The 20,767-nt window shown below is 33.5% G+C and overlaps 1 protein-coding gene across 3 annotated transcripts in view; it reads left to right on the top strand.

Moving 5' to 3' along the window:
- The window catches only part of ITR (inotocin receptor), a 275,665-nt gene that overhangs the window by 195,801 nt on the left and 59,097 nt on the right, over positions 1-20,767 (top strand). For all 3 annotated transcript variants that reach the window (XM_074186496.1, XM_074186497.1, XM_074186498.1), the window contains one exon: positions 3,328-3,548. In XM_074186496.1, coding sequence (XP_074042597.1) covers positions 3,352-3,548 — 197 coding nt within the window. In that variant the 5' untranslated portion in view covers positions 3,328-3,351. The remainder of the gene's footprint in view (positions 1-3,327; positions 3,549-20,767) is intronic.

Genomic DNA, 20,767 nt, shown 5'->3' with positions numbered 1-20,767 from the left:
GCAACAATTGTGATAAGATATATATAGGTCAAACAAAAAACAATTTAAAAACCCACATAGCTCTTCATAAAAGTAATTGTAAAAATTTAAAACGAAATTCTTGTGCTCTCACACAACACGTTCTAGATAATGATCATTCAGTCAATTATACTAACCAAAATTCTCCATTTCGAACCAGATTCAAATAAAAGGCAATTTCTGGAAATGGCTGAAATCAAAATTTCACCAAAAAGACAGACATCGACAACCTCAGCAAAATTTATTCATAATAACAAAAAATAAAAATCTGAACCATGATGAACGACATTAAAAAATTAGAAAAAGTATTTCAGATTATTCAATGTAAGAAGTGAAATTTCCAAATTAAATATCCTCACATAGCACAGGTATGCTGTTAGACCAAAAAAACTAATCTTCTATATATACATACGGTCGTTACACTATCATACACTATCAATTATATATATATATATATATATATATATATATATATATATATATATATATATATATATATATATATATATATATATATATATATATATATTAACGTTCTGCTTATTTTTGACAGATATCCCCTTTATTTTAAAAAACAAGTTCGGTATACATAACAAACTCATCATGGAGTTTAACTTTTCTAATACATTTTTACTTTACAGACATTTTTAGAGAGAAATTAAAAATTTGCTAGTGTCCATAAACTCTCTACTACCTACTTAAATGTTGTTGAGTTTTATCTGAGTTCTTCTTCTTCTCAGTTGACCTCATCTCCCCGCTGAGGTATCGAATATGAAATCTGAAGTTTTCACGGATAGGAATATGCTGAACTGGTTTTTCCGGGTATTTGATCCGTGTATGTGATATTATCTCTAATTCCACCGACGTTTCGACAAAATCTCATTTGTCATTATCTAGGTGTACTGTTACGTGTTCAGAAGTTTGTTGACCCTGCTCAACCCACTTCTTACTATACTGGTTCAACCAAAACGTCAGATTTCATATATATATATATATATATATATATATATATATATATATATATATATATATATATATATATATATATATATATATATATATATATATATATAAAGTGACATAAAAAGTGACATCTTGTTACCTGTCATCAGAGATGAAATGTCAAACTTTTTCCCGTCACAGATTTTTTTTTATCAAGTAACGGATAATACCTAGAGTGTTTCTATTCAAACATGCTTCGTGTGGAATTTTCAGTGAATAATACTCCATAGTTAGTTTAGTAGCATGAAATGATCTACGAAAATACCAATTCGATTAAGCAAAGTGCTCTATTTAAACATGCTTCGGAATGTTTAGTCAATAATGACATTTCGTAGGTGGTCCCTTCAGCATACATTGAGTATAGACTTATCCGTATTCCCATAATCACAGATTAAATTCTCATCAGGCCCTGTTCCATTAGCGAATTCAAATTTTGAGTTGGATTGAATTTATTTGGTTGCGTAGCAAATTGTCTCAATTTGTCGTCTCCATTGTCGTATCCTACCCCCTATGCTTTACCTGTCATTTCGAAGCTTTGAAACAAAATCTGTGCGGCTTGGCACAGTCACCTACGTGATTGATGTGTGATAAAATATTATATTAATTACTAACATTATAAATGTGAAAGATTGTGAGGATGAATGCATGTATGTATGTATATTTGTGGATCTTTCATGCCTAAACGACTGAACTGATTCAGATGAAACTTTACATAAATATAGCTTATACATCACAATAACACATAGGCTACAATTCACGAAGGTTTGTGTAATTTTTTTATGTTTTAACAAAAAGTGTTAAGTAGTTCGGAAAAATTCTTGCTCCCAGATAGCTATTTTGGCGTGCGCTACCTATACCGTGGGGGTTACATGCAGATAATGTACCGTAAGATTGTTCATCCTCAATAGTTCTGAATAAAACACTGCCTTCGTTTTGAATACATATTTGGACCCTTCTCTTGACACTACGTGTTGCTTTCAACGACATTCGGCCATCAGTTCTGATAATTATAGTTTCAATACATGTTTTCAGTTCATCTATATTATATTTTAAGAAACCTCCAAAAATTAAAATTCCGAGGGATCATGTCTGGAGAACGAGGCGGCCACTATTACCTACTTCATTCACCACTCGCCTTATATTGTTATAAGGCGAGTGGTCAATCTATTGTTGACAAATTAATTTGCAAGTAGTGGTTCCACTAGTTAATTACCGAAAAATCAATTAGGATAATCATCATTTAACAAACAAAGTTCACATCGGACCAAAAAACTTTTGTTATATAAACAGCTAATCCTTGTCTTTAGATTCAGTATCAGTTTGCTTCTCCTGAAGATGCTAACCTTGAAGATGCTAACGCACGTCGAGTACAAAAATATCAGTTTGGTACTAGGGTAATTAATATCTAGAAAAATTTTCAAAAATCGGTTTGCAAAACCACTCACTACCTCACCTAACCCCACGAACATACGGCACTGATAAAGAAATATTGTGAAACGGCCAAATAATTAGTATTCAGCCAGTCCAGCTAGCCGAGCCTTTATTCCTCAACTACATTTGATAACGTTTACTAACTATCTGGGCGACTAGGGGCCAGAAATGTTTATGACTGTACCAGGGACGCTTTCAACATAAAAGCACTGGTAGTATATACATTTCCATTTGCCGGGCAGTGATTATGAACACCCCTCGTAGTGCTCTTATTTTTATTGCCGTTCCAATTGGGAATGGATAGACTATAATCCTAAACATAATATCAGGCTTCTATTTTTTATGTTTTCAAATTGTTTCAAGTCAGTTTTTGATGCATTACCGTAAAAAAATAACTTCCGTAATCCAAAATAGACCTTATCAGTGTTTCATAAAAGGTTAACGCAGTATTTGGGTCATCCCCCCATTTATTTTCACGACATGCTTTTGTAATGTTCCAGTCAAAAAAATTGCCAAGTATACCACCTCAAAGATGGTGTACAAATGTTTGCATATCATGGAATATATGATTTGAACTTATGAAATAGCGGAAACTTAAAAATGGCAGTTCATTTTTTAAAAAGTATGTGAACGATGTTGTAGACAATTTAATAATCCATTACTTACATTCGAACCATTTTTACGATAATACATAGAATACGGAAAACCGATATTTTAAACTCTTGACCTTTCAAACTTTTCTTAGCTCACATGACATCAGTGGGGCTTTTGATATTTCATTAGTGCATTCAGGATCTGTATTTATTTTCAAATCTATGCGAATAATTGTGAACTGAAATGTCTATCATTTAAAATAATTACATTTTTTATTTCCAGATAGTGTCTGACCGACAACTTCACATGTATGTAGCCACAAAATTCAACATGAACTTCACTACACAACCAAACAGTGAAACGGACTCCACAGTCGCTTTGGAAAACTCTAGTGATCGTGACGAAAATCTGGCGAAAGTAGAAATAGCTACTCTGGCCACCATATTCCTTGTGACAGTTATTGGAAACAGTACTGTGCTGTTAGCTCTTTGGACTAGAAGAAGGTATAAATCTCAGAGTAATAATAAGACAGAGTTGTCATACCTATACCAATGCATTTTGAAACGGGTATCATACTATCCTTTTCTGTACAACTTATGGGCGAGGGGGGCTGGCGGGTAATGAGGGGTTATGGAGAGTTTATTTACATTCGAAGTAAGTTGGACCATAAAACAGTGGCGGTTGGTTTAGTTGATAATCAGAGGGATATTACATATTTATAAAATAAATCATTTCAGATGAAAATGTATTGTATTTGAATAATTACTACAGGAAATCTGATTTATTATTAATGATTATGGAAATGAGGCCAGTTTTTCTACCACCTACTAGATTTTTATTCATGTATAGCTTTATAATAAAGCGTGTGGTTTACTGAGTTAAAATTGAATTATTTCAAAGGAAAGGATTTGGAAAAGCTGAATACACTTATTTCAATTAATGAATCGAAGAGGTTTTGTATTAAAGTGTATAATATATTAAAATTCTTGCAAAGCGCTTTCGACTTTTGTCATCATCAGTGCTCACCTGAAAGTAAGTGATCTAGTTGAAAAGGGAATTTAGTGAAATTGAAGTTGTGAAATTTTAAGGTTAAAAAATTTGGAAAATTGTTTGAGATTACTTACTTGTCAGGCAACAGGAAGTATCATGATAAGTGAATTGTACATTGTAATATTCAAAATTATATAAAATAAAATAGGCTTATAGCCAAAAAATACATTTTTTGGATTCAGGCCATGTGGTTCAGTCAAAGTATTTTATGAAGAAGGACAACTTGAGACAGAATGTGTCAAGTGTCATGTTAAAATAATGGTACCAACTTGAGGAGTGGTCCATTATGGGTTTGATTGAATATGTAGAGGAAAAATATTGAATAAATTATATTAATAAACTGTGATTAATTAATAATTCATAATCCTCTTATGAAGGGGAAGGAAATCTCTGTTCAAGTTTACTTGAGTATTCAGACAATGATCATTGTTGGAAAGTTCTTTAGAAATCTCCAACTCTTCAAACAAGTCAAGTCTAAGGAAATTTTTATTATCTATTTTATGTAATATTTTGGAATTTCTATTGGGACTAAAGTTGTGGTTGTGAAATTTTATGTGATGGCCAAAAGCAGATTTATCAGGTTTTTTTATATGTTCATTAATACGAGTGAAAAGAGGTCTACAGGTTCTACCAATGTAAGATGCCGAACAATCAGAACAGTTAAGCTTGTAGACTCCGCTACAGTTCAATTTGTTGATTTTATCTTTAGAATTTACTAAAAAGTTACTTAAGTTGTTTTGAGATTTAAAGGAAATTTTTGTACCTTTAATACTTTTACATGAACACTGAATTATACAGAAGATAATTTTCTCTACTCAGTTTCTATTCCAAACTTTCGTTATGGAATGGAATTCAGATATCATTCACAAGAGTTCTCCTTTAAATGATAAATGAATAGTAACAAATTGCACTGTCATCCATACATCGATGTTTTGCCATGAGACACTGGTCTTAGGGCTCTTCAGTACCAAATTGGATAACATTATAGAAAATACACACGATTCATTCATGAATTACGATTTTTAATGTCACGGAATAAGTTTGATCTACTTATGTCATCGATGATATCGTAATGACATTCATTCACCTATTTGATTAAATCCCAGCCGAGAGGAATCTTATTTGAATTGAAGGGGTTATATTTTTAGCAGTGATCAAATTTTCGGAAAGTTCTTGGCTTTCTACTACTCCATTGGAAGATTCCCACATTTTTTTGTATCAAGATGGAGTAGTAGAAAGTCAAAAAGTTTCTTTCCCAAAAAAAAAATCACTCCTGAAAATATAATCCCTTCAATTCAATATAAACCTAGTTTCAAAAACTTCATTCATAAGAATAATATCAAAAAATGATCATTGAAAACATCAAAAATATCCCCTTTCATAATGTCGGTCCACAAAGACCCCAAGATACCAATTTTGAATAAAACCATGATATCTATAATCTAAAATTCTTTATATCGGACCTCACAAACCGTACCGTTTGTTTATCAAATCTGAGAATAAATCACAAATTTCTTCATCTGATTTATGAAGCAAAGTTCATTACTTTTGAAATTAACATTTATCATTGTTATGAATTAGTTCATATGAAATGATTCAATTTCATCCCAGTAAACCACGCGCTTTATTATAAAGCCATACATAAATAAAAATCTAGTTGGTGGTAAAAAAACTGGCCTCATTTCCATAATCATTAATAAAAATTCAGATTTCCTATAGGAACTATTTGAACAGAATACATTTTCACCTGAAATTATTCATTTTATAAATATATACTATCCCTCCGATTATCAACTTAACCAACCGCCACTGTTTTATGGTCCAACCTACTTCCCGTAAACAAACATTATGCTGTCTTCAATGTAAGGATGCAAAAGGCCTCTCTATTATCTTTTGTTACTCTGAGGTATGAATTATATTCTTTCCTATCATCTTCATTCAATCACTTAAATTATTAGTAAATGAATACTATACTCAACAATAGTAATAATAATAATAAATTTACTTTGTTTATCAATATGTGAATGAAATTCTGCTTAATGAAGTGTTATATACCTAATGGCATATTTGTGGAGTACAACTCTGTATTTTCTTATTACCAGCAAATAGAACATTGTCGACAAGGATTACTTTGTTACGTGTTACGTTTGTTATGTGCCAGTGCAGTGTTAGTCAAGTGAGGCCGAAATAATTAAAACTGTTATGGTGCAAATTACAAAATGACGGAAAAAATAGTAGGTTTTTTGGGCTCATTATATACTTTCGGCCCAAAATATTCCGACTTTTCGGTTCTCTGAGAGACTTAAACTGTTTTTTATTGCCAATGAAATAACAGGAGATGATCGCAAAGCAATAATGTTGAATACATTGTCCGAGAATTGTTCTTATGTGTTCTTTCCTGAAGGGAAGTCATACGAAGAATTGTGCAAAATGTCAACTGAATATTTGTCTCCTATTTTGCCATACTATTGAAGTTTTACACCGCGAGACGAGATCCTAATAAAAGTGTGTCGGACTGGGAAGCGAAGGTGAAAATGTTATCATCAAATTGTTACTTTGGAGACGAATTAGAAACCGGGAGATATATTCGTCATTGGCATAAATGATATGAAGATCATGGACCGGTTGTTCGAAGAGGATGCATCCAAAACTAGTGTCAAATTAAAAGATGTTGTTGAATTGGCATTGTCCACGGAGTCGTCTATGAAAGAATTCGGCTTGAGGGAGACTTCAGGATTTGTCGATGTTAAAGCGTAGCCGGTAAATTTCCATAGTCAGAGTGGAAAGGTACTGCAGCCGGCTTAGCGTTCGAGTCCAGCAGAAAATTCATCTTCTGAGGTTGGTAGATTTCATCAGGGACGATTTCAGATGGCAAGCAAGTGTGCAGTGTGTGGAAGAAAAAAAACATAAATCGAGTGATTGCTATTTCAAAAATTGTACATGATATAAATGTAGTGCGAAAGGCCATCTAGCCCCTATATGTAAAAAAACATCACAGCATTTTTTGGATATAGAAGAACAAGATAATTTTATTTCTGAGAAATCAATTTTCAATATTCGAGGTCTGAATTCAGTAAATGAAGAAAATGGTAATGTGAAACCAACTTTCATAAAATGATTAGTAGAAAATATTCCGATAAGCTTTGAAGCTGACTGGAGATTTGCGCATGCAGCAATTTCGAAAAAGCTCTATTTATAACATTTTCAGGATAAACTGCTGTTAGAAAATTATTCAACGTTTAAAGATTATATAGGTCACTCTTTCGAACCTGTGGGATTCTTGGAGTTGAATATAACTTTCGAAGCTAATAAATTCATTATCAAAATTTATGTTATTGAGAATGGAGGACCTCCACTTATCGATAGAAATGGTAGAAAATGTTGAAGCTAGGAATAGGCAAAATAAAGTATGTTTCTTCGTATGGAAATTTTTGGAATGATGACAAGTTAAAGAATTAAGTTTCGAAATATAATAATGTTTTTATTGGCTTTTTCAGGAGATAGCCCCGAATCTTCAATCATCCTTATAATTTCAGCTATCAGATGTCCACTAATTGATTGAAATTTGGACATAGGTCTTTTATAAATAATGCATCCATCGCTGTTCTTTCTGTGTTGAGCCTATTCATTTACAGATATGCCCACTTACTATGGGTGAGAGATATATAGACATAAACGTGTAGGATATATATTTTATAGGATTCGATATAAAAATATGTATCATACAAATAAAAATCACATATATCATTGCATATTGCCTTGTTATAATTTAAATCAGTTTTAGTTTGCTGAAACTTCGCTAACAGTTTGCGGATGTCGTAGAAAGCGTAGAGAAAATTCGCAGGGCAAGACAAATATTAGGAAAAGAATTCTGCAAATCATGCAAGTTCTGTTAAAAGAGATAGAAAACGTTACCTTTCACTAAATCACGAAACGAAAGTTGAGCTTGCTCTTTAAAAACGTATAGTTCCTGGCAAAATTAAACTTTGCTTCAACCTCACTCATATTTTCGAGCCATACTTTTGTAATTCTTCAATTGACATTTTCAAAATATTAAAACCATTAGGCGAAGTAAAATTCAGCCTGGTAGTTCAATTAAACCTCTTTTTAATTTCTGATATAATTCCATAAAATACCATCATTATTTCTTCAGAAAATAGTTAAACAGGTTGGAGTGTTCGTAATTCATCTCCACGCATCTCATCGAAATGTTTTTTACGTTTCGGAATTCGTTTGTTCTGTAAAATGGACTCAGCACCAGTTTTTTCAGCAACTAGTTCAGCCTCTTTTATCCAATATTTCAATTCAGTTTGTCTCATTTTTGTAAAGTTTTGAGCAGAACATCCATTAGTTTCGACGGAACGGGCAAGGATAATATTTACTTTCTGAATTTCTATATTCACTCTATTGGTTCTGCCAAATAGTTGAATTGAGAATTAATTTAAAATTGTTTATAGCTTCCGGAGCATGAGAAGTTTGTCTAACTTCTTCTAAAGCTTCCGCTACTTCTGGCAAATTATTTGAAAGGCATTCACATTCATTAGTTCGAACTTCCATTATCTAATCTAATATATAAAAATGGATGTTTGTTGGTTGGTTGGTTGGTTGGTAAGTGATAAACTTCTACATCGCTCAACCGATCGTGATGAAACTTGACATGTATAAATAATTTTTCATAGAGAAGGTTTTTAGGCTATCAATTTTTATGTAACTCGCCACTAGATGGCGCTATAGAACACTATTTTGAAAGCACTGTTCTATAACTCTGCGCACGCCTAAGTTCGTTGATTCTGATTCGGCCTTACAATAAAGCTTATTTCAACGGCAGTAGAAAATAATTAGTGATTTTTACTGTCCTCAATAATAACAAATTGTTAGTAACTGAAAGTTACTTCTTTGCATGATCTACACATCCATGTATAGAGTTACTTATTTTCAAATTGATTACTTCCTTCCTTTCTTTGGAAGATTCTCTTATCCCTTTTTTTTATCAGATGGAGTAGTAGAAAGCCAAAAAACTTTTTTTCACAAAAAATTAATCACTCCTAAAAATATAACCCCTTCAATTCAAACAAATTGTGATTGTGACTTTGACAGTGACTCTTACGTACAGCCGAAACTACTGAACTTACATCTTGACATATGCAGATAGGTTCTTTGTATTGCATAAAGAAGCATCAAGAAAGGAAATCAGAAATTTCCAACCCCAAGGGGAAAAATAGGGGTTTGAAAATTGTATTAAATTTCGTCAGTTATGACGTTGGAAACGTGAAATGTTGGGTTAAAAAAAAATTGTGACTATATGTTTAAAATGGTCTGTCACGAAACTCAATGTGACAAACCAAATTCTACGCGGGTTTGTTTGTTAGAGTCAAATTTATTACTAGAAGTTTGACCTGTTTCCTGTTGATAGATTGATCTTAGGTATATTTGGTACAGACATTCAGTTTCGATGATAATACAGTGTGATACATTTTGTATCATTGTAAATCCAAAATGGCCGCAGCTACAAAATGGCGGATTACATATTTTTTCACAACTACCTCAATATGGGTTTCAAATGACAGGGATTGACCAGTAGAATAATAGTACATTTCGAAAAAAAAATTCAAGATTACCGCAGCCACAAAATGGCGGATTACATATTGTTTCACATCTACCTCAATATGATTATCAAATGACTAGAAGAATAGTAGTTCAGTTTGAAAAAAATTTAAATTAAAAATGGCAGCACCTTTAAATGGCAGATTACATATTACCTTATAATACTGAGGCACGAAATGTACTAAACAGAATGAGAAGAATTGAGTAACAAAATTATAAACTGAAACTTGAAAATAAAATAAGTAAAAAACGTTTTTTTTTTGAACGGTTTTATTGAACATAAAAATATAATAATGATGTGGATAATGTACTGAAAACTATCGATGGCTGAATGTAGCCGTTACTGCGTGGTAGTAGATCATCATGAAAAATGAGAAATAAAACTTTCTATGTTTTTTACCACTTTCATTTATAACTAATGTTGTTACTGCAGTTTCCTTCTATTGGTACATTTTCAAAGAATTACAAAAAACTTTATTTTATTGTTTGTTCATTGTAATGAAAATGCCCTTATAGGACGGAACTGCAGTTACAACATTAGTTACAAATAAAAGTGGTAAAAAACTATAGAATGTTTTATTTCCCATTTTTCATACTGAAAACTACAAAAAGTTCGGAAGGTCCTAGGTAGTACGTTGGGCGTAGTATTTACATATTTACTAAGGTTACGCTTCGCCCAACGATTTTATCATTTTATAATCTACAGATTGAGTGGTTTGATGATCTAGGATCTTCCGAATTATTTTTTTAGTTTTTTGTACATTATTTATATCCCTATTATCTTTTTTTTTTCTAAAAAAACCCGTTAAACATAAAAATATATTTACTTATTTTCTGTTTCCATCTGAAAGGCGCGCTTTTGAAATTTCTAGAGCAGTCCAGAACATTCAAGAGTATTCTGATGGATTTCTCAACATTTCAGACTATACTAGAACATTCTGGTAATGTTCGTAAATAGTCTGGAACATTTGGAAACTTCCCGTAACATCCCAGGTCTTTGTGGAACATTTCAGAATGGTGTCAAGTTGTGTGGAATGTTCTAAACATTGTGGCCTTTTTTGTATGAGTGGGGTATCCACCGATAGAGGATATGAATGGCAAGATCAAATTTTATATTTTCATTACAATCACAACGCAATGTCATATAATCTCCCTGAGGTAATTCGGGGATCCTAATAGAAACGACTTTGGATAAAATTCACTCGAACAACATATGAAAAGAATCGGAACCTCTGGCGCAGAATAAATCCAAAACAAGTTCTGTTCCAGAAGACCAGAACTGTAACACTTTTCTATTTAAAAACAGTAGGTACCTACTTGTATAATATAAGATTTGATAAAATGAATATGAATGGCTGAAAATAACAAAATTACAATAAAATGAAATTAAATATACTTCAAAGTAGAACAATAAAAATTAGAAGATTTCAAGCCAAGTTACTTCAACGTTTCGATTGTTAGTATCCACATTCGTCTTCGGATGATGAGTGGTTTTATTCCTCCAAAAGATCACTATTTTTAGTCACTGGTAATTTCATTCAATGAGACTCCAAATTTGCCACCATTACCACAGAAAGACATGATGAGAAAAACCTGCATCGAAAAAATATTTTATGTATTTATTCACTTATTTAGTATAAACAGAAAACCCCTGATTCACAATGATTGAATACAAAATTATATAATTAGTACCCTACACAGTGAAAACCAATTAAAATTGATATATAATGGCATTAACAACCAACATAGTAAAAACATTATTAAATAGAAAATACATAATCCTTGGCCTCCTGTTTGAATACTTCCAAAGAGTTATGGAAAAAATTGAGACCTGACTCGTTAGGACTATAGTGTCCATAGTTTGTCACGTGCCTGTTCACCATGAAGACAGATGTATCATCCCTTGTTTCACGTTGCTTCACCCTTAAATTAATCAAACTGAGTAATTCAGGACAATAAAAGTGCACTGACAATATTTCATATAAAAAAAAGTAAATCTATTTGAATATGCCTATTTTCCAAAGGAGTTAAACGAAGAATAAATCGAACGTCACTGTTATGGTAAAGACCTACATGCATTCCTAATTTAAAAGCGGTAGTTTTTTAAAATTTATTCTGAAATCTTCCTAGTGATAGTTTGTGAATAGAATAAGAAGGACTCCATACAATAGAGGTGTATTCCAAATTTGATCTCACTAAGGAACAGAATAGAATTTTCAAAGTATTAGCCGAAAAATCCTTGCTTAACCTGGATGCATAATCTAGAAGTTTGTAAGATTTCAGTGTGATTTTAGTAATATGCGAAGAAAATGATAGTTCAATATCGAATGTAATACCAAGATCTTTGACTTCATTTACACTTTTGATTGGGAGGGAGTTTATGCAGTATTGGTAGGTAACAGGTGACTGCGTGCGATTGAAACAAATGAATTGACATTTACTGACATTTACCTACACCATTAATACAAAATATTTGAATAATTTTGAAGTATTAGACAATCATCTACAGATTGAATTGAGCGATATAATTTAAAGTCATTAGCAAACAGTAATCCTGTAGAATCGGTTATTTCGTCAATAAGATCATTGACAAAAATTTTAAACAACAATGGTCCACAATGACTGCCTTGAGGAACCCCAGATGAAACATTAATTGTATGAGAAATATAATTGTTGATTTTAACCCACTGAATTCTCTCTTTCGAAACGCTTCTACCCCACGATAGTATAGTACCGTTTAATCCAAAAGATTCAAGTTTATTTAGCAATATATATTATGGGTTGACCCTATCAAATCTGTATATATTGAATGGACCTGACCCCGCTTCCCAAATGTATCCAATATATCCTTCTGATATAATAATACATTCGTCGCTGTGGACTTACCTTTTGAAAAGCCATGTTGATTAGTTAAACTGCTGGAGCAATGCCAAGAAAGTTGTTTTGTTATCAAGACAATCAAATATTTTGGAGATTGACTGATGGAATACTTATACTTCTATAATTTTTTACATTACATCTATTTCCTGATTTGTGAATGGGTTTGATGAAACTGTTTTTCCAAAACACAGGAAACTCGCCAGAATCCAAAGATGAGTTAAATAAAAGGTATATTGGAGTACTCAAGATACAAACACATTTCTTCATCTGGCCCAGAACTGAAACTATTTTTGAGCTCACTCATTTCATTAAAAACTTCAACTAAACCAACATGACATTTGTTGAGATTGAGTGCATTCGAAATTAACTTAGTTATTGTTTGGTGGTCGAACTCAACATACACAGATGCAAAAAATTTAGCAAAAAGGTTCACAATATCGATACCACTATTGCTCACTTCATCATTATAAGATACTGAAGATGGATAAGAGTTGGCATTATTTTTTAAACCGGCATATTTCCAGAAAGTACGTGAATCATCAATGATATTGTTTTCAATTTTCGATAAATATTCTGTATAGCATTGTTTCGTTAAAATTTTACATTTGGATCTCAATTCAGAAAATTGCATGTAATTTCTGTCATCATTAGTTATTTTGAACAACTTATGAGCTTTTTTTTCAAATATACAGTATTTCAATTCAAAAGTATACCAAGAAGGGTAACTAAATTTTTTCTAAGTTTAACAGGTATAAATAGAGTCAAAGCTGAATAAATGATATCGTAAAATTGTTCCAAAGCTAAGTTGGTATCTGTTTTACTCAAATAGTTATCACAGTCAACACAAGCAAAGTAGTTATTGATAGCCCTGATATCTGCTTTTCTAAAGTCGATAATGAATTCTTCATAGTTCAAAAAAGACATTTCGCTTGAAATAGGCAGTTCAAATGAATAACAACCGTGATGGATACTGATGAAGTATCTCAGTTGCTGATGATACTCTCATGGAAGCAATATTTGTAAACAGAAGGTCGAGCATTACGTCACGACTTTTTGGAATTTCATTAACTTGAAAAAAATGTAAGTACCAGAAACTCTCACACAATGGCACTGCTTTAGAATTCTCTGGAGAATTGACAACTACACCCAAGTTCCCATTCACCCATTCTGCTTCTGGTAAATTGTAGTCGCCAAAGATAACAACTTTATGACGAGGATATATCTGTACAAGGCCATCAACTTCAATGTAATGGTTCATGTACACTTCATCGCTTGAACAGGGTGGAATGTCAACAGCAAATAATGAAATTAGCTTTTCCATGATTGATCTCAACAAAAACTTGTTCCACTATATTATTTTCAGTATTGAGGCGCCGAACAGTAAATGACTCCCTAGTAGCCTGGATGTAATGGTTCATGTACACTTCATCGCTTGAACAGGGTGGAATGTGAACAGCAAATAATGAAATTAGCTTTTCCATGATTGATCTCAACAAAAACTTGTTCCACTATATTATTTTCAGTATTGAGGCGCCGAACAGTAAATGACTCCCTAGTAGCCTGGAATTTGGGTTTCTTTAATGGATACATCTTCATCTAGCCATGTTTCCGAAATCATAACAATGTCATAAGAACTTTGAATGGTTACATTTTTGAACTCCTTGAAATATGTTTTCATACTACCTACATTTTGATAATAACCGGATAAAGAATTTTCTACTTTTTTGAAGTCTGAACTATTTTAGGAGCACCTTTAATATATTTTATAATTAGGTAATTTTCCCCATTTTCTTTTCTGGTTTTCAATTCTTTTCAAACCTGATTCAATTTATCTCTCTGAAGCTGAGTAAGATCAAATGATATACGATGCCCTTTTTCAAAAAGATGACTCTTTTTTTTGAGTATGTCCAAAACCAAACTGGATTCAGGAAGAATCACCTTCAGAGGTCTATTTTTTTTTATATTTTGTGGTCTACCAACTCTGATCACTTTGAAGTCACCGTCTTCTAACTGGACACCCGTTTCCTTGAGAATATCTTGAATCAACGCCTTGCCACGTTCCCCCAGTATATTAGATGTCGATTCTTTCTTATTGTAAACTATTCAATTTTTGGCCCTTGACATTCTTTCCTGCAACTCATGGAAGATATCTTCAGAATCATTCGGATTTTGATTGACTAATAACTGATCTTTGAAGAATTTCAATTCTTTGCTGAGTTCAGCCACTTGTTGAACTAGCTTTGAAAGGCTTCTGAAACTAGTGCGACAGTCATCACAGGCATCTTTATCGAAGCCGTTAAGGCATTTAGGACATAAAGGCATAATGCTGATGTGATTTTCTTGGCTTATTTCGGTATACAATTTAACCTATTCTTCCTGTACAATTATTTCCTGATAGTTTGTTTTCGTGTTTTTTTTTTCCAAGAAAAACGGCACAAGATAGGAACTTCTATAGTTAATGAATTGCACTTAGATGTTCAAAATGCACTTTGGACAATAGGGGAAGTCGCTTTTACACTGCACTTAATCTTCTAATAAACAAAAGAATATTCACAACAAAATATGTGTTGTACAGGTACCTACATTGTACTTCGTTATCTAGCCATCATATTCACGTCAATTTGGAAATTCTCAAGAAAGACTTTGGTTCTAGATACGAAATATATTGGTTTCTATGAAGATGTGTATTACCCGACTCCGATGAGGTTTTTCTGAAAAGAAATGTCAAGAAATCCGTATGTATCATGCATAACTGAAGTTATCGTGATAGTAGCAATCAAAATCTTTGAAAAAGTGAAGTCCAATAAACAAAACGTTACGTTGAAAATAAGTTTATTCCAGATCATGATGAACGTGAAACAGAACAAAAAAATCCTCCGTTTTATTTTCATATTAGCGCAGTAGAACCATCAAACGAAATCCGGCAATTTTTTTTCTCCGAATTTCTCGAGAACGACCATTGATGGTCACCTGAAAAACATCATTATCCCTCTGAATAGGCAACTTGTGTCTAGTTAGGGGTATGTATTATGAACTAATGAAACTAATAGATTTTATTCAAGTGGCTGATGTATTCATTCGGAAAAAGAATTTTCTCCACCAAATTCTGTATCAGTTTCAAATCTAGTTTGTTTGCCCTGAATTATTATTTCACAGAAACACCTGAAAGTTAAATGAAACGAGTAACTAATTATCATGATTTATTATAATCACCACTTCCGTTGGGTACATTAATCTTTCGAAAGCCCAAAGTGCCCACATCGGTTAGTAAACTTAAATATGGGTTTTAGGCCACTTAATCGCACAAACTAGTTCAATAGGATCAGTTTCTGGAACAGAAATTAATTTCCAGTGGTGAAATTCAGTGTATCTGGGTTATCTCGAAATCCTCACTAATAATCGCAATTTTACATATTATTCTCAATCTTGTAGAAATTATAAGAAACGTATATACCTATTTTTTCAGAAAATAGTAGGGGGTTGAAACTGTGCTCGTAAACCGAAAAAGTATGTAATTTTTCATTATCTCTTGTGAAGTGAACAAACTCAAAAAAAAAAGAAATTTCCGTAATTTCGGAGAATCGTCAGGTTACCAAAAAAATAATAGTTCAATACCTGTTATTCATATCGACAACTAATGTTTCGCTATCCCTGGCTTCAGAGAATTTTTTGTTTCCAATGTACCTTTTTGGCAAGTACGCTATTTTTGTATCAGTCTCTGAGGACCCCAATAAAATATCATTCATGTGCTCATTATTCAAGTATTAACTAGATAATTACATATATTTCTCCTCAATATTTTCACGAAAAAATATAATTACGAAATGAATGTCTGTGATAACGCACGAAAAGTAAACTTATCCATGAATGATTAAGAAAAATAAAACATTTAAACATTTTTCCGAATATGCCACATAAATGGTGAAATTGTAAAAAAATATGAATGGACTGGCCCGTTACTTGATGAAAATTAATAACACTATCCATGATAAGTATCAAACATTTCTCACAAATAAAAACTTTACTGCTACCTCATGGTTTTTGTGTACGAGGACTATTCAAAAAATAGGTGAATGTTCAAATGGTCATAGTTTCAGCTATTTAGCATGTTCAGTTTGTTGGTGAAATGCGTAAAAGTCACAAGTGTTGTGCGTGCTCAAAAAATCAATCGAAGAGTTTGAATCAAACTGAGTGCTTGAAAAAACTTGAAATGTTGACCGTGGCATACGGTGATTGTACTCTGAGTCACAAAAATGTTTACAAGTGGTACAAACTTTCCACTAGATGTCGAGAAGACGTGAAAGACGATGATCGTCCTGGATCCCCGCACATCAACAACCGATGAAAATGTTGAGGAAGTGAAGAACTTTGTTATGGAGAATCGTCGAATCACTATCAGAGATGTTGCTGAGGATGTCAGCATATCGGGTGGCCATTTTTTTTTGGGAAATTCTGAGAATAAAGCGTGTGGCAGCGAAGTTCATTCCAAATTGCTGATTTTTTACCAAAAAAACCGTCGCATGAGCATCGCTCAGGGACTGTTGAATGGCGTCGAAGGCGATCCAGATTGGCTTGAAAGGGGTATAACTGGTGACGAATCATGAGTATATGGTTATGACATTTGAACCAAAATCCAATCGTCCCAGTGCAAGAGCCCCATGTATCCAGGTTTCACTCACTATTTTTCCCAATTATCGTGGCGTAGTTTATCAGGAGTTCTTTCCACATGGTCGTACGGACAATATGGAGTATTAGGGGAGAGTGGGGTAACTGCGAACACCTAAGGAAGAACTGAAATTAAACAAAACCAGTTGAGAATATGAATGCTATTTATTACTAGAAGTTAACTATAACTAATCAATCTTATGTTCGCAGAATTAACGCAGATGAATGTTCCATATAAAATATTATCACAAAAACAAAACATTGGAGCCCGGAGATTGATTCGGGGTAATTGATTCAATCTGAATCACTTACGGCTGCTATCATATCAGGATTGCCTCCACGTAACAACTGAGCATTCATACGCTTCCTCTTACAAATAAAAAATGGAGGAATATACTTTCCTGAAGCACTACAAGCGCAAACCTCTTTCACCACATGTTGCCATATCGACTTGTTTCTGGCCTTTTGGTGCTAAAATCCTTGAATTTCTTCGGACATTGGATTTACCTGTCTCGTCCACATTGTATATTCGATTGGCATCAAGTAGTGTTTGTTTTGTAAAATTTCCAAATTATTGAAGAACATTTTCACTTCTGTTTCATTAAAAGCCGTAATTCAATCGATAGAAGTGGACTCAGGATTACGTAGTGAAATATTAGGGTGCCTTTTCTTGAATCCATAAAACCAGTATTTTCTGCCATTTGAGATGTTTTGTCAAAATTGTGCTTTAAATTATTTACTTCGGCAAATTTGAATGCTATTTTTCGTACCATTTCTATAGTTGAACCATAAAATAATTTATTGCAATTTATGATATAGTCCTCTAACTGACTTTCTTGTTCTTCAGAAAATATACCCTTTCTGCCAGTTTTTGGCTCCTTTATAACTTCTTTCTTGAGATAGTCGTGTATACTACTTTTCGGAATAGAATAAATAGCAGCGGCTTTTCCAAATGAAAGTGTTTTACTTTTAATATCCTGAATAGTCTTTTCTGTCTTCCAATTTGTATTTGGTCTTAGTCTTTTTTTGGTAATTTCGTGGCATCTGAAATATAGTCAGTTAAATATATACATATAGATACAGGGCAGAAAACAAGGATATATAATAAAAAAAGGATATAAAATAAACTATATGAAGTATACGGTCTGTAGGAGTAATTGAAAATGGCCGGGATTACCCCCTAAAATCATCCGCCATTAGCCGACACACACAATACCACAAACCAATATTTTTATTTGAATTTAGAATAGCGTGGTGCACGCGGTTACTCCCTAAAACATTGTTAAATGATACATTATTTCGAAAAAATAATCTGATATTTCTATGCAATACCTAAAATATTATACACCTATTCAATTTCAGTAAAAAATATATAGGAAATGGTTGATGAATCTTTGAATGAACATACCTTGTAAAACAACCGAGTCGTCACTTCACCATTTATTGTACGGCACTAAGTCTGGGATGAACTCACGATTGCATCACTAGGAATATCTTTCATTCTTATCTAACATAGTGAAACATACACGTCCGCGATTATCCCGCGTCCGTGATTCCCTCACCTTCCCGTATGTTGAAATTACGTGCCGCTTGCGAGAAGCAATACGCAGAAAACGTCCGGCATTGTGGAAAAATAATTCAGAGCATTTGCATCACGATAATACACTTGCTCACTCGTCATTGCTTGTTCGTAATTTTGAGCCAAAAACAAAACTATAATCATCCCTCAGCCATCGTATTCACCAGACTTGGTCCCCTGCGACTTTTTCCTGTTACCAAGGTTGATGAAACTTATCAAAGGACGACGTTTTGCGACGATTGAAGGAGTAAAAACCTAATCTCTGAAAGAACTCAAGGACATAACGAAATTTGGAAAAACGCTGGCACAAGTGTACTAGGGGGGACTACCCTGAAGTGACAATATAGAAGTTAATGAACAAGTAAATAAATTCTTGATAAAAATTAAATTCCATCTTATTTTTCGAACAGACAGCATACATCTGCACTGAACATCACCTCACCTAAATCAAGTCATTCTTATTATTAGTCAGTGAGCTATGCTTTAAGATTGCCAGTAAACAAATCTAAAGAAATGAACTTTAAACGTTCAAGCCAGTCTCGAATATACCTACACAGTAGGTTAAATGGACTGACGCCTATCAGAAAACAACTACTCCCTGGCTAATACCACGACGGGCCACTATCTTGCACTGATGAGTAGTTAATGAGCCCGAAACCGGTCTGCAAGTGTGCCCGTTCCAAAATTGAAGGTCGACTTTTTCAGTTGTATTGCCAATTGCATATTCAGGAAATTTTTTGTGAAGATTCCTGCACTGACGCCTGTCGGATATAATCCAACGCCCTTCGTGGTATTAACCAGGGGAGTAGTTTTTTTCTGATAGGCGTCGATCCATTCAACCTACTGTGTAGGTATATTCGAGACTGGCTTGAACGTTTAAAGTTCATTTCTTTAGATTTGTTTACTGCCAGTCTTCAAGCATAGGCCACTGACTAATAAAAAAGTGTTTCTTCCTTATTCAGAGGAATCGGGCAAATTACGGATATGCAGTTGGTTAGTACCTCGTCCACTAGATGGAGTGGCATTTTGTTGTTTCGCTCCAACTTAGGAAGAGGAATGAAATACTCTGAAAGAATTCCGATTTTCAATTATGGAATATCATTGACTTTAGGTCGATGATGGCCACTATCTTGCACTGATGAGTGGCTAATGAGCCCGATACCGGTCTGCGTGTGTGCCCGTTCCAAAATTGAAGGTCGACTCTTTCAATTGTATTGCTAATTGCATATGCAGGAAATTTCCTGTGAATATTCCTTCACTGATGCCTGTCGGATATAATCCAACGCCCTTCGTGGTATTAGCCAGGGGGGTAGTTGTTTTCTGATAGGCGTCAGTCCATTCAACCTACTGTGTAGGTTGAATGGACTAGCTTGAACGTTTAAAGTTCATTTCTTTAGATTTAAATGAAATCAATTTCTAGAATATCTCAATTAGAAGTGAAAACTATCGAGGAGAGATAAATGCGTATAAGATAATGAATATTTCGAAATATTTATCTCTCCCAACCACCTAGTAAATGTCTGTCGGAAAACAACTACTTCCCCGGCTGATACCACGCTGGATATTGAATTATATCTGACAGACTTTTAAGTCTGTTCAAGTCACACAGGATAGTCTTGCAGATGTTTGCCGTTCATCCAGCAGCAGGACCATGCTGAAATTATTCAAGAAGATCACCTGCAGACCGCGGTTTCGATATTCTACTTCTCGCCAGTACAGAAAAAATTCTACCCAGACAGCAAAGTGCCCGGGACTCCATTACTTTCAACAGTGCTTCGCTACATACATGAAACCTTCGACTGAAAAGACGATTGTTAACTAGTAACAGCTCCATCTCGTGTAAAAAGCCCCAAGCCATTTCTTATAGAGTTTTGGTACATGAGATTACACCCACACAAAGTTTAGTTCTAGTCACACACTACAGAAACAAGTTTAGATAGGCAA

Source organism: Leptinotarsa decemlineata, unplaced genomic scaffold (genome assembly GCF_025532065.1).
Source record: "Leptinotarsa decemlineata unplaced genomic scaffold, Ldec_3_MD MMD2_tig00078422_RagTag_RagTag, whole genome shotgun sequence".
In the NCBI taxonomy this organism is placed as follows: domain Eukaryota; kingdom Metazoa; phylum Arthropoda; class Insecta; order Coleoptera; family Chrysomelidae; genus Leptinotarsa; species Leptinotarsa decemlineata.
This window is presented reverse-complemented; position numbering and strand designations above follow the sequence as displayed.